This window comes from Myotis myotis, unplaced genomic scaffold (assembly GCF_014108235.1).
Source record: "Myotis myotis isolate mMyoMyo1 unplaced genomic scaffold, mMyoMyo1.p scaffold_m19_p_2, whole genome shotgun sequence".
Taxonomy (NCBI): Eukaryota; Metazoa; Chordata; class Mammalia; order Chiroptera; family Vespertilionidae; genus Myotis; species Myotis myotis.
The window spans coordinates 55,787,085-55,802,629 of record NW_023416324.1 but is presented as its reverse complement, the minus strand read 5'-3'; the positions used below and the strand labels follow the sequence as shown (position 1 = coordinate 55,802,629).

The 15,545-nt window shown below is 48.3% G+C and overlaps 1 protein-coding gene across 2 annotated transcripts in view; it reads right to left on the bottom strand.

The window, feature by feature from the left end:
- The window catches only part of AK5 (adenylate kinase 5), a 210,446-nt gene that overhangs the window by 8,557 nt on the left and 186,344 nt on the right, over positions 1 to 15,545 (bottom strand). For both annotated transcript variants that reach the window (XM_036351095.1, XM_036351094.1), the window contains exons 11-13: positions 10,260 to 10,423; positions 8,053 to 8,169; positions 2,608 to 2,796 (exon numbers count right to left, since the gene is read on the bottom strand). In XM_036351095.1, coding sequence (XP_036206988.1) covers positions 2,608 to 2,796; positions 8,053 to 8,169; positions 10,260 to 10,423 — 470 coding nt within the window. The remainder of the gene's footprint in view (positions 1 to 2,607; positions 2,797 to 8,052; positions 8,170 to 10,259; positions 10,424 to 15,545) is intronic.

Genomic DNA, 15,545 nt, shown 5'->3' with positions numbered 1-15,545 from the left:
CTGTTTGGGGCTCAGTAAACCAATGGGACAGGGAGGAAGTGCTAACAATCCAAAGGGCGTCGGGGGAACAAGACACAAACTGTTGCTTAGAATCCAGGGCAAGCTGAAGCTGTTGCAAGAAGACTGGGCAGGAGCCCAGAGGCCAGAAAGCAGAAGGGACAGAGGCGCTCCCCTTCTCCACCGGAAAACAAGTCTGAGCCTCCCCCGCTTCCCCAGCCCTCTCTGTAGCTGGAGCTGCTGGCGAACCCCACAGCCACCTGCAAACAGTTCCCACCTCCCTGGGCCCACACTCCGCCATCCCTGTCTCTAAGCGAGCTGGGGGAGGAAGCTTTAAAAAAAAAATCTCTGCAGCTGCATTGGTGGAGGACAGCCTGGGCTGAGACGAGGACTACAGAGCAGCCTCCTCCAGAGGGCCTCTGGGGTCCTGAGGGCTGGAGCCCCTCTGCTCTGGAGTCAGGGCAGGAGCGGCTTTAAGGACTGTATTTGCGAAGCGGATCATATATGTTACCTCAGCACAGACCCAGCTGCAAGCATCTCCAAAATGCAGGGAAAGCTGCAGAGATGAACCACACGGAACTGGAAACTTCCTTTCTCCCCGCCTTAGATATTTCTAAGGATCCCAGAGGCCCTAGCTGAGAACTCGGTTAGCCGCGCACACATGAGCCCGGCATTGGCGAGTGTGTAGAATTTAGGTTGGGACAATGCAAAAGAGCACACGGATATTCTGACCCTGGAAGTGGCTGAACTCTGAGTTCTTTAGGGATTTTCTCATCTATCTAAATCTTCAAAATGGGAGAAATTCCCTTGTGTCTGAATAATTTCTGTGTGTGTTCCAGGCTCACAAAGTGTGGAGATCACTAATCTTGACCAGGTCTTTGCAACCCTGAATTCTTAAGTCCCTGCTCTTCCATAATGCACTTTGGGTTTGCTTGTTTTTAAAGACCCAAATCTTTGTTTTAGATGGCAGCCAGAGGTTGCACCAAGCACGGCAAAGAGGTTTCAATGTGCACACCAGATCCTATTGGTGGTAGCTGCCTGGAGAGCTTGCTGAGAACCATCTGAGGCCACACCTCGGCACTGCAGGGAAGAGTGCGACGAGGGATTAACAATGTCTGCCACAGACACGGAAGCTGGGCATTGTGACTCTCATGCCACATGCTCCACATCGCCGAGTTACAGCAAGGAACACCTTTCAGACCTCTGCACCCAGGGTTAAGTCCTTAGATGCTGGAGAATGGACCACTAATTGGTTTAGAAAATGAGAATTCAGTATCAAACATCCCCAAGGAATCGATAATGCAGCTGCTTTGGAGACAGGCTTGTTCTGTGCGAGTTGACATCTCCCTCAGACTTCCTGTGAATAGCAGAAAGTGCATGTTCACACCCCTCTTCTGCCCTGGGGCCTCAGGATGTTGTTCCTGGAATACTGTTCCAGCCTCCCAGTGGTCTCCTAGCCTTACCTTCTTGGGATCTGTTCTCTACAAGGCGATGGAGTGAGCTTTCTAAATGAAAACCCTGACTATGTCCGTTCCCTTCAGTACTCCCATCACCCACAGGACAGTGAGTCACTCCTACATAAGGTTCATCTGGATCTGGTCCTTGCTTGCCTGCCCAGCCCCCTCTCTTGTTCCTCTTTTCCTTGGCACTTTACATCACAGCCCAGCTGAGTTCCTGTCTCTCCTGACTTTTTTCACTGGGGGATCCTTCCATGTGGGGTGCCCTGCTCCCCTCACATCTTACCCCACCTTGAGGATCAACTTAGTTGACCTCAACTAAGGAATGCCTTTCCTTTCCCCTTAGAATGGGTTAAAGGGGCCTTAGAAATCCCTCAGTTCTTACTTTGACCCCATACTGTGGTCACAGGTTTGTCTATATCCCCTACTAACACTCAGCTCTAGAGCCAAGAACCACGCCTTATTACTTGTATCCAAACCACTAGGGCAATGGATGCCCATGGGCGGTGCTTGATGCCTGTTTATGTTTGTGAAATGAGTGAATGATGGGGGTTGTGTAGTTTCCCCAAATTCATGAAATTAATGGTGACTTAGCATGGCTTATTGTTCATTAAGTGGCACGACTCATTTCCCCACAGTATCTTCACTGTTTCACCTAATTACCTACTCTTCTGGCCCCATATAATGCTTCCTTCAATAACAGTTATTGCAAAAAGTTGAGGCAAAGGAGACAAGTGCCAATTATGAACTGTAAAAATCCAGAAATTCAAAGTCGTTGGATCGTAGATCTAGAAGAGACCTTTTTCCTGTTTAGCCAAGGTCTAGAAGGCAGAATTTATGCCTCATCCATGCCTCACCCCCTCCCTCCCTTCATTCCCCTTTCCCTCTCTGTTTTCAGCAATAGGCACCTATGAAAATTGCATGGCCAGATTTCATGGTCCATGCGATGACAAATATTTAATTTTGATTGACACAAAAGTGAAGAGAGTAAGGGACCCATATTTGGGTCCAACTTGTGCAACTGTATGCAGCTCCAATTCCCAGATCCCTGAACCAAAAATGTCCTGTGTTTTTTCTCTCTTCTCTTAAAAAAAAAATAAAAAGAAAAAGCGGGGAACTGGCTCATTTGGAGGGGGAAAGGGACACGCTTCACCTTCTGTAGCCGCGTCTTCGTCTCATAGTAGGCGATCACAGGGATGGACGCGCGGTGGTAGGCTTCCAGGCGCTTGGCCACGGCGGCGGTGCTGCTCGGGCCTGGGCTGCTCTGGCTCCTCTGGCGGAGGCGGTTGGTCATGGTGTCTGCGGAGCAGTCCATGCAGATCACCAGGTGCGGGTCTCCAATCTGGGGGGGCAGGGGGGCGGGGAGGGAGGGGGAGGGGACAGCACAGTCAGAAATTCCATTCTGTGATGTTCTGAAAGGCCTGGGACCCCTAGTTCGTCCCTCTCGTGGCCTTCGGGTTCCTTTCATGGACCTAGAACTACAGGGTGGATGTCTCGGCTCCTCATTTCCAGGCCTGTGGTTTCTTCAGGATGCCTCGGAGCTGCCTCACGCCCTCAGCCTTGGCCACCCGGGGCGGTCGCCTCCTGCCCTCCACGCCAAGGGGAGGGGCGTGTGTGTTCTCTGACCTTCCTATGTCACCCTCTACCGGCAGTGTCGTGTGACCGTGTCTGCATCCGTGTGAGTGAGTACCGCGTGGTGGTGGCGCGCACACGGCTGCAGTCAGGCTGCTGGGGGTCCCACCCTGCTGTGGTGACGTGTCTCGGAGATGGTCTTCATTCCTTGCCCGGGGTACTGTAAGCTCTTTCCCCACTGAGACAGCGAGCCCACACCTGCTTGAGCCTCAGCCGACCTGTAACTGATTGACCAACGGCATGCAGTGGAAATGATGGGATATGCTTTTTTAGAAGCAAGATCGTAAGAAATTTTGCAGTTTCTGCCTGGCACCAACCATCCAAGATGGCCAGCCATTCTGCCTGCTAAGCTGTGAGGCGGCCCAAGCCAGGCACGCAGACAGCGGCCACAAGGACAGCCGCCCTTCGGCCCTTGCTGCTTTAGACACCCCAGCCCTGGCTCCGGAGATGAAACTCAGCCTTCGCCACTATCGGATTGTATACATTCGGCTGAATAAAGGACCCCAAGCGACAACCAGCCAGCCAAGCCCATCAAACCCCAGAGCCCCGTTAGGGAAATGAACCAATTATTTTAAGCTGCCTGACTTCATCACCAACTGAAAGTGCCACTCAGCTTCTCTGCACCCCAAATTTTCTCTTTTGTACAATGAGGGTGATCACAGGATTGCTGTGTGGATTAAATGGAATTAAATGAGGCGATGCAAGTATGTTGCTTGGCACACAGCACTCCGTAAGTATTGGCTACTATGCTTATTTCCCCTAGCAGGCTACAATCGCTTTGTGTGCAGGGGTAGGAGTGCTCAGCTCCTGGGCCCAGGTCACATACACTAGCAGGTGATTGAGAAACGTCTTAATGAATGAATAACGATGATATGACCGGTAGCAGGAATCTCCCAGCTCCCCATGCTTCTCTTGACTGTTCTTTTGCCCCTGACATCTCTGTGTTTGTGTTGCCTCTACTACCAACCCCAATCCTGCATCAAAAGACACTGTTGCTCCCTCCTGATCTTGCAGTGATCAGGCTGCAAGAATACACAAAGGCTTGCCACCCCGCTGTAGAAAGTGCCTGGGAGGGATGGTAACAAAGTCAGGCTGGGGAGAACTTCGAGGTAACACACAGAATGGGAAGTTGCTAGTAAGTGCTGATCAGACATTTATCTCCCCCATCTGAGGGATCCACTCTAAGGAACAGAGTGGAAAATCTGTCCCAAGTCTAGAAGAGTGAAACAAACCTCTGGAATATGTCGTTCAACTTTTCTGCTGTGTTAACTGGGAAATGAAAATGAGTATTAGAGCAGCAAGAAAGGCCGGGTGAAGGTTTCGGAGAAAGTGACCCTTGTCCACCAGCAGAGGGCGAGCTTGGGAGGCAGCCCAAGGTTCCGTTAAAGGGTTGGGCTACCTGGAGCAATTTCTGGCTGGGGCTGCATGAGAAGACCAGGCGGTTTCCCCAGTTGTGGCGGTTTTCAGGCCACTCGTGGGGACAGAACAGGTGATGCAGGGACTCACGCAGATACAAGCAGAGATCACGTGTATCTGAGCAGGAGCTGGCAGGAAATGACTCTCAGGACCAAAATAAGCGCAGAAGGCAGAGGTAGATTTGTTTTGTTTTCTTTCTTGAAAAGTTTAATTAATTTTATATTTTTCTATCACCATTTACCACCCCTATACACTCTTCCACCTCCACCCCCACCCCCAAACCCCCCAAGGTAAATTTGTTTTCCACGCTGATTCTCAAATTGCGGCCCTTAGACCAGCAATACATTTGAACAGTAAAATACTTTGAACAGTAAAAGCCCCTGATGGTCACTTTGGTTTAGAATCAGCTAGAGGCCCCACTCATGCATTTAGCCTAGGCCACGTGCTCCAGCATACGTACCAGGCTCTGCACTTGGGGGAGGGGGGAGTGAAGGGGAAGGGCTCCTGGCTAACAATAAAGTGGAATGCCAACTTCCCATGGCTCTCTCTCTGAGGTATATGATATCGCCTTGGGCAACCTCACCAGAGGAGGGGTATCTGGGTCGGTTCAGCATTCCTGAACACACAACCCTAATAATAATACCACCCCATTGCCACCATTACCCCATTACCCAGCTCAGAGTTCTCGGAAGACCCAGGAGTCAGATGAATAGAACAGAAAATCTCTAGTGGAAAATCCCAAGGGGTCCTCAAGGCTCCCCAAATTCCAAACAACTACCACATATCTACAGTCTATGGTCAGACTCAACATTTTTCTTTCTTTCTTTTTTCCCCCCCTAAAAGCCCATTCTGAATGTTAGAACACATTTATACACAGAATCGCTGATTCTGGTGATGAAAAATGTTCTGAGAGAGTTAAGGGTATCGGCTGAGGGGCAGTCATATCATCATTCTCACATCCAGGCAAATGATCTGCATACTCAGGCTCAGGGCAGAATTTCAGCTCAGGGGCTCCTGGGAGGGTAAAGCCAAGCGCAGGTGCATGCATTTTGCTTGTGGTAATGTGTATTTAGTTTGGCTGTTGTTGAGTAAAATGTTGGCTTAATACAGAAAAGCTTTTCAATTTCACACTAGGGAGCCAGGCGAAGCACACCCCTCCTCAACATGAGAAGAATCTCTAAAGTGGGGATGATAATGCCTTCTGAATAGGATCGTAAAGACTCATAAAGTGCCATACGTAAAGCATCTAGTTCAGTTCCCAGGACATTTTAAGTGCTCACAAAATAACAGCTATTACTCTGTTAGTTATGTATTTTATATGATTTTAACTATATGAAAACATAACAAATACTGGAAGAACATATGTCAAAGAATAGGTGTTATCTCTGGGTGATTGGTTACCCTTTGTTTTACACTTTTCTGTATTGCCTCACATCTATATAATTTTTATTTCCACAGTCACAAAACCACAAATAATTTTGAAAATAAAACTGTAGAGAACCTGGCTGGAGAACCTGGCTAGAACCTGGCTAGGCTGCTGATCAACTGAATGTTGTCTCCATGTCATTCCTTCTTCACCAACTCCATCCACACCTTTAGGAACCCCTGGACCTGCTAGGGTTGGACCCCAATAGATTCCGGTCAAGGGCATGTACCTTGGTTGCGGGCACATCCCCAGTGGGGGTATGCAGGAGGCAGCTGATCGATGTTTCTCTCTCATTGATGTTTCTAACTCTCTATCCCTCTCCCTTCCTCTCTGTAAAAAATCAATAAAATATATTTAAAAAAAACAAAACTGTAACCACATATGCAGCCTTATAAATGTGTAAGGCACTTCTCAAGAATTCCACCCAATCGTCCCAACAAGCAATGAGGTGTCTCTTTTCAATCTACATTTTATAGAAGAGAAATTGAGCTCTTGCCAGTGAGTTAGAAAGCCAGGCTCTGAATACAGTGAACCCCAAAGTCACTGTAACCAGGGGTTCTCGACTGGGGTGGGAGATGGGGATGATGGTTAGAAACCCCAGCTCCTCCTTCATATTCTCTCTCTCTCTCTCTCTCTCTCTCTCTCTCTCTCTCTCTCTCTCTCACACACACACACACACACACACACCTGTTGACACCCTGCCTCCCCTAATATACCATGTTGGATATGGAAGGCACTGATCAATTCAATGGAGGGAAAACCAGCCTTGGGAATGGAAGATAAGAAGGTAGTGGCGAGATCACATACAGACATAGCCCTGAGCTGTGGTCACAGCTGTAGCTTGCGTTTGGCCTTAAGTGATGTCATGTGCAGTAGCCAAGCAAATCCTCAAAGGATCTTACACCTCAGAGAACTCGGTCAGTGACAGGTATGCGAAAGTGCAGCCTAACTAACGGACTGAACTGGATTTCTTTTCGGCAACAGATGGTCCCATGCATCAAGCATATCCATCTCTGAGACGGAAAGGCTGGTGAGTGGCTAAAACCAATCACAGGCCTGGAGGAGCTGCACGCTTGATGGGTGTACAGGAAATGTTCACTAGGCTCTCAACCAGGCTGATGGCTCTGAATCTCTGGAGAAAAGCAGATGTCAGTGCTTGTCTTTGCCAAATTTCAAATTAATCACCTGCCTGTAATTTGGAGGGGCTGCACAAATGCTGGGTCCCTGCAGGGCATGAATCAACCAATAACAGCTCATCTGTCTTTGCAGCATCTTTGTTGTTCTGGTCAAGTTTAAAGGTTGTATGTGTTCTTTTGCACACAAGCCTGATTGATATTAGAATCTTCTAAATGTACTGTACCCAGGGACAGATTAATATCATGCTGGATCTTTGCAAACTCCTCCCAGCAGAATGTAAAGAACGGTTTTGGTAGAAGGTCGTGTGTTCAGTAATGAAACGGCACACCTGTCCATGGCATATTTTGAATCTGCCTGTCCATTCCCCTGCCTTCTTCTAAGGGCGTTCCTGCTTTTTCTCGGGTAATTTCCCTTCCCTTTCTCAGTATGTGTGGTGCCCACTCTCCCTCCTCCCTTCTAGTTTCTGCCCTGGTCCTCCAGGCTGGATGGGGATAGTCTTGGGAATTCCACCAGCGGCCCTCCCATCTCCCCCTTGGCTGCAGTGAGTGGTTCAGTGATGGGCCTGTGACCTAATAACCCAGGATAAGGAAACACAACCCGGGGTACTTTTGTTGGACCCTTTGGCAGATAGAAACCCTTTTCTGTGAGGTCACTTAGATGGTGGAAGATAAGCCTGGAACAGGAAGAAAATGAGGCCAGCACCCAGGAAGGACAATCCAAGAGCTGGGAGAAGTCAGATGATTGATAAACTACTTTGGATATGTAGTGAGCCACTCCTGGACCGGTTAGCTACTTGAGCCGATAACTCCATCACTACCATCCCTTCCCTTTCTTCTTCTTTTTTTGCGACTTTGTGTGAGTTTCTGCCATTTGTAACTGAAAGTTTTGATTCATGTCATTGGGAAGGCAAGAGAATTTGAATTTATCTCCCAACCTCCGTGACATCCCACACGTCTCTCCTGGGATAATCCCCAAAAGGACACTTACTCTGCGCCCGAACTCTTCGCCTTGCTTCACTTCCAGAGGGTAGCCGTCGATCAGGAAGCCCGTGGTGTGGCCGAGGCTGGCCGCCATGGCCTCCCGCAGCAGCTCCAGGAGGATGCCCTGCAGCGGAGGGACGGGGTCAGGACTGAGCTCCTCCCAGAGCACCGCCTGCATGGCCCCAGGGCTCCTCGGTCAGCCCAGCCCAGAGGGAGGGCGGGTCAGACAGGATTAACAGCGGACAGAAATATGCTGTTTCTCATCAACTCTAAGCCTCATTCTCTCCCTGACACACATTTTAATGTCTTTGAAACTGGTAGGTATCTTACAATCAGTGCTGGGCATAATTTAATTGTTAGTGTTTTTTTTCCTACTGGTATATTTTTACTGGTTATATTTTACTGGGGTGTCTTAAAATAATGGCATCTTAGATGAGATAAAATATAGTGGCCACATTTCACATGGCAGCACCCCATAAATTAGGCAGAATGGCAGTTTAAAACTAGGCAAAACATCCTGTTGATTTTTACCAGAAAATGTATTAGATTTGATAGCCAGTAACTTGAGAAGATTTTCAGTAGCTATGAAGTAGCATTTTCTAGCAACAGCACTTTCTCTGTTAGAAACGTAGATAGGACCTGTGCCTAAGGCAAGTAACGGAGGAGAGATGTATGGGAGCTTGGGAAGGGATGCAGGAGCAATGCCCCCAGCCTGTTCCCTGGCTCCCCAGCTCCCCCGGCTTTGGGCAGGGTCTCGGAGAATGCAGGCACCACAGGGTGGTCAGAAACTATCCCTAGATAATGGGAAATTAACTCCTTGTGAAGTTGACATACTAGTGAGGAAGACAGATAGTAGATGAACAAATAAGTAACAGTCGGCTAGAGAGAACCACTGGGGACAACATTAAAGCAGGGCTAAGAGATACGGGTGGTGAGGGAGGCCTCTTTGATAAATTGCCACATTAAAGCAGGGATCTGGGTGAAGTAAAGGAGCATCTATGTGCATATGTGAAGGAAGAGCACACAGGCTGAGGACGTAGCATGTGCAAAGGCCCTGAGGCAGGCACAGCCTGGCCTGTGGGAGGAACGGTGGCTGGTGGGTGTGAGCCAGGCGAGTGGTGGAAACAGAGCCATGGGAAGGACTCCGGATTTTATTTTAACTGTGGCGGGGAGCCACCGGAAGATGCTGGGAAGGGAATAATACAATTTGATAAACACTTTCAAGAAATCATTCTGGCCGAAACCGGTTTGGCTCAGTGGATAGAGCGTCGGCTTGCGGACTGAAAGGTCCCAGGTTCGATTCCGGTCAAGGGCATGTACCTGGGCTGCGGGCACATCCCCAGTAGGGGATGTGCAGGAGGCAGCTGATCGATGTTTCTCTCTCATCGATGTTTCTAACTCTCTATCTCTCTCCCTTCCTCTCTGTAAAAAATCAATAAAATATATTAAAAAACAAAACAAAACAAAACCAAAACCAAAAACAAACAAACCCCAAAACAATAAAATATTTAAAAAAAAAAAAAAGAAAGAAATCATTCTGTTTGCTGTGAGAAGAACAAACTGTAAGGAGGAGTGGCCACAAGGAAGCCAGCTAAGAGGCAATTGCAGCGGTTTGTTGTCTTCCACGAGAGCCATTCTGTCTTCCTGGCAATGCAGCCGGCCAAGGAGGAGCATAAAGCTCCGTGAGCTCAAGCCCAGTTACAGACCCTGGGACTTGGCGTGGGAGGAATTAATAGTTTTTGACACCCATGGCATCCAGCTTCTCAGAAATGGATGGCGACTTGAAAAAAACACATATAAACAACGATACGTAAGAAAGATACATATTCTTAAACTACACAAGGAAGATACCAAAGTTCAAGACAATGCTATCATACCTCCCACAATAATGGAAACTTTATTTTCTCTTTTACAGAGGGTTGTATTCCTAGGCTTTGCTGTACCATGCTTCATCTCTGCTTTAAATATTTCAGTTCTAAAGTGGGACCAGTTTTGGGGAAAAGGTGAGACAGGCTAATATTCAAGGAGCTGGCAGGGCAACAAGACAGAAGGAACCTGGGCCTGGACAACGTGGATCTCCTGCCTGCCTCTGCAGGCTCCGCAGAGAGAACTCGAATACAGCCCTTGTCCTTTTGGGCTCCTCTGTTCCAGCAGCTTAGACTAAAGGCAGCACCCCATAACATCCCCCCAGCCGAGGAGGCAGCTGTTGCTTACGGAGGGCACGAGGTCTCCACGTTCCATGGTGTCTCTGATCAATTTGCTTCTTTCAGAGTCTGATGACAGCTCGTGACGCAGGAGCTCACCAGTCGAGAGGTGTGTGAATCCGTATTTTTCCACCAGCTTTGCACACTGCGTGCCTTTGCCAGAGCCCGGGCCACCTGGAAAGAAGTCACGCATCAGACATGCATCCCACGTCTGGTGCCTCAGATTTTTTAAAAAAAGATTTTTTAATTGATATTTCGAGAGAGAAGAAGGGAAAGGAAGAGGGAGAGGAAGAGAGAGAAACACGGATGTGAGAGTGAAACATTGACTTGGCTGCCTCCTGCACACCCCTGCCCGGGGATTGAACCTGAAACCCGAAGTGAATGGGCAACCTTTCTGTGCACAGGAGGACACCCTACCAACCGAGCCACACCGGCCAGGGCTCATTTTTGACTGTATTCATCATGGTGGACAAGCCTCAGTGCTTCATTCACTGAGCATACACTGAGCACTGATTTACCGGGAGCTATGGGGGGCGATGTGGACACATGGAGAATGGGCTACAGTCCTTGCCCTCAAAGAGCTTACTGCCCAAGGAGGGCGCAGGCATCACAGACAAACCACAAGCAGTGAGTGCCGTGGCCGGTGGTCCGGTGGGAGGAGCTCAGGCCGGGCGTCTCAGGGGGGGGGGGAGAGGGATGCCCTTTGGGTAGAGATGCAAGTCAGACAAGTTTCCTGGGGAACCGATTTGCTCATGTGAAAGCACTGCCACGGTGCCTAATAAAGAGAGATGCTCAACAAATGCTAGCTCTTCATTTAAAAATAAATTGCTCTCCTTTTCAATTGCCAACTTACGGACAACTTACAAGCAGAGTACAGAAAGCTTTCTGAACCATTTGAGCATAAGTTGCCCACCTGATGCCTCACACTATAGGACACTTTGTGTCATTTCTTTTGAAAAAGGAGCCAAGCACAGGCTTCTACATAGCTACACCTTCAGACCCCACTCAAATGTCAGTGGGATTATCTCAATTGTCCCAATAGTGTCTTTGGAAGCCAATGGATCAAGTTCTAAGTCTGGTGTTGCCTTTAGCTGTCATGTCTTTCTGGTGTCCTACAGGATAGAACAGTTCCTTTGTGTTTCCTCGACACTTAAAAAAAAAAAAAAAAAAAAAAAAAAAAAAATATATATATATATATATATATATATATATATATATATATATATATATTTTAGAGAGGAAAGGAGAGGGAGAGAGAAACATCAATGATGAGAGAGAATCATTGATTGGCTCCCTCCTTCACGTCACCCACCGTGGATTGCCCGCATCCTGGGCTTGTGCCCTGACTGGGAATTGAACGGTGACCTCCTAGTTCGTAGGTCGACACTCAACAACGGAGCCACGGTGGCTGGGCTCCTCAACACTTTTTAAAAAATTAAATTTTTTGGGGTGATATTGGTCAACATGAACATATAGGTTTCAGGTGTGGGTTTCTATAAGATCTGTATATTGCACCATGTGCTCACTACCCAAAGTCAAATCTCCTGTCACTATATATCCTTGACACTTTGAAGATTATAAAGTTCCTTTGTCATGTCCCTCGATGTGATTTTCTGCCTTTTTCTAGTTATTGTTATTAATTCTGGGTATCTGCCAGGTTTCTTTGATGAGCATTACACCTTTGACTCGTTCCCTTGCCTCCCCAATGGCAACTAGTTGCTAAGTTAGGATTTTACATCTGAAAGTAATAATAGCTAACCGTGGTCTAGAGCTTACTGTGCCAGTCACTGCTCTAAGCATTTTATGTGCATTGATTTGAATCAGGCACTGTTCTTATCCCCATTGTACAGATGGGGAAGCAGAGACATAGCGAAGGTAACTCAACTGCCTCAGGCCAGTAAGTAGCAGGTCTAGGATTGAAGCCTGGCTCTGGCTCTCCAGGGCGTTCTTCCTCTCCTCCCCGCTGTGAGCTCAGGTGCTCAGCCTCACAGCACACCTGCTGGCAGGATGATTTGCCTGAAAAGCATGTCACTTCCCAGCTCCATAGAATTGAATGGCTTCCCAGTCCCTGCAGGATAGAATCTGAACTCCGTAGAGGGACGTTCAACCAGCCAGACTCGGGTTGCATTTAACCTCTCCAACCTTTTTCCCCATTTCTTATCCTTGTCCAACACTGTCAAGTCCAACCACATACTGTCCCTTCAATAAGGTGCGCTTTTCCAGGCCACTGTGCTTTTGCCTGAAGGCATAAATCAGCCCTCTGACCCTCGCCCCTGTTGGAGTGACTGGTTTACATGCGCCCTTGGCCTGGCTTACACTTGGCCTCCAGGTTCCCCACTAGCACAGCACCTTGCACACAGTAGGTGCTCCATTACACCGGACGAATCCAGGTTTTCTTGGTAAAGAGAATATTGAACATTAACATGCAAAGCACGATTGATATTTTCATATGGCAGTGAGGACTTATGACTCATCTCCAGCTTTCCGGGCTTGCCTCTCTTCACATCCAAAGCTTTTGCTTGGGATATTTGGCAACTTCCCTTTTGAGGGACAACACCAGTTGTTGTTTCTCCTCAGCAGAAGGGCCTCTCATTCCCTCCCCGTGGCCTTGGTGGAAATAAAGGAAAGGCCATGTTTTCTATGGTCTGCTCATCCACACAGCTGCCTAAGCCAGGTGGGGAGTGTTTAGATCCCTCCGTGTGGTCATGGGTGGGCTAGATGTCACGGGGAAACAGCGATGACAGAGGCTGGCACTTAGGACCAGGTGCTGGCCACTTAGGACCAGGTGCTGGCCAGCTAATGCTGTTTGCTCCAAGCACTATGGCTCCTGTCTGCTGAGATAATAGAAACAAGAGAAGGCCACTCAGGGAAAAAGAGCTTCCAGATAAATGCGTAAGGGGTACACAGGGCTGAGCTCCTGACCGATTTACCCAGAAACTCCTTTCCGGGGATGGCTGGAAGCCAGTCATGTGGAAAAGATATTTTCGAACACGGCTTACCAGGCCAAAATGCCGCGTTCCAGTTATTTTTTCTCTTTCAGCGTCCTGGTAATACAGCTATTATAGTTTTGGTCCTCTAAAATGTTATTTAACAAATCTCAACAGAAAAACAATTAAAAATCTTCAGCTCAAATAACAACAGCTGGGTGTTAAACACCAGCGGGTGCCCTTAGGAACCTCTCCTGGGAGCAGCAGCTGCAAATTCTTAGCATTCTTTGGCCAAATGGTGCAGGCACCGTGGAGTTGTAAGTAATCTACACAACGCCTTGATTCTTCCCATGGCTCCTAACTGGAAAACAAAGTAATTTTCACCACTGCAGTACGGCCCAACAACTGCTAGTAGGAATATGAGTTTTTATACACTGTCATTTGCATGCCTTCAAGGCTTTAACTTATGATCCATATCATAAAAGGCTAATATGCGAATCAACTGAACAGCAGAAGGACTGGTTGCTATGACACACACTGACCCCTAGGGGGCAGAGGCTCAATGCAGGAGCCGCCCCCTGGTGGTCAGTGTGCTCCCACAGGAGAAGCACCACTCAACCAGAATCTGGGCTCATGGCTGGTGAGCGCAGCAGTGGTGGCAGCGCTAAGGATGTCTGACTGACTGATGGCTTAGGCCCACTCCTAAGCCATCAGTCGGACATCCCCCGAGGGCTGCCGGACTGCTAAAGGGTGCAGGCCAGGCTGAGCACCACCTTGCCATGATGCACGAATGTTGTGCACTGGGCCTCTATTTTTAAAATAAAAACCAATGGGGCCTTGATATCCCTCCAGGATAATTGGTTGCATGGAAAAAAATGTTTGCGGTGCCACATATCAGGATGAGCAGTCTGTGTCCTCTGGTGACAAGATAATCGATAGCAGATGAGGGGCTGTCACACTGATGTCATTTTACTGGTTTTCAGGGTATCATTTCATTGCTCAAGGCTTAACCCCCAAAGCAAACCTATACTCAATACGGCATCCTGTGACCCACAAAGAGAGTGTGGAATATGAGATTCCATTTTAAAGGGGTCTGTCAACACTTCCAAAAAAAAAAGTGAAAAATCTTTATTCTCAACCTCCAGTGTAATTTAACATTTTTGTCAGGGGAGGTCAAAGGTGCTATATTGTGAGAGTGAAAATACTGTCAACTCCCACTTCACAGCTGAGTGTATTATTTCCCCCTAAGGTTCCCTCAGCACTGCACGAACGAAGGAAAGAAGGAAGGAAGGGAGGAAGGAAGGAAGAAAGGAAGGGAGGGAGGGAGGAAGGATAAAAGGAAGGGAGGGAGGGAGGGAGAAAGGGAGGGAAGGGAGGAAGCAAGAAAGGAAGGAAGGAAGGAAGGAGGGAAGGAAGGAGGGAAGGGAGGAAGCAAGAAAGGAAGGAAGGAAGGAAGGAAGGAAGGAAGGAAGGAAGGAAGGGAGGGAGGAAGGAGGGAAGGGAGGAAGCAAGAAAGGAAGGAAGGTAGGAAGGAAGGAAGGAAGGAAGGGAGGGAGGAAGGAAGAAGGAAGGAGGGAGGGAGGAAGGGAGGGAAGGGCCATGTCTTTATCCTCACTCAAGCATTCTCATGGAACTGAAACCAGCGGCCTCACCTCCCCTGCCCACCTGAGCCCGTTTCCAGGGTGCTTTGTATTTACTGGAGCAACTCTTTCTTAGGAGCCGGCTCCTGGGTTCATTAGCTGGGCCCCGCAAGAGAAGACCTCCCGCTCCTAGGCAACTGTTGCAGGGTGCTTGGCCTCAAGGTAAAGCGGGTGAAACGGCAAGGCTGGGGTGTTCCAGCACGCTCTGTGCTCACAAAGCAAGCCCAAACAAATAGCAATGTCAGGCAGGTCAGCCGCTAACCCCCGATCCAAACAAATGCATGTATGTAGGTTTCTGTTATACTTTGATTTTTAAAGATTTTAAATAGTAATGGCAGAGAGCAGGTTATAATGTCCTTTTTGGACATTTTATTGTATCTTATTAACTGTAGGATGCAACCTGGAATTAAGCATGAGGCCTAGTAATACAGCTCTTCATTTGACAAACATATTGGGCAGTGAGTATACTAGTAGGTCAGACACTGTGCTGAGTGCTGGGAATAAACAGACTCAGGGGTGCTGTGTTTTCCATCAGAGAATTCACCGTCTCATGAGAAGATGACAGGTGATCCCAGTGTCACAGTGTGATAAGGGTGTGACACTACTGCAGGAGCCCCAGGAGAGACTCTGCGCCCAGGCAGGGAAAGGATGGTTGATGAGCATGCACAAGGACCTTTGCCAACACAGGGAAAATGTGGAAGAGAAGGGGATAAGACTGAGCTTGGTATA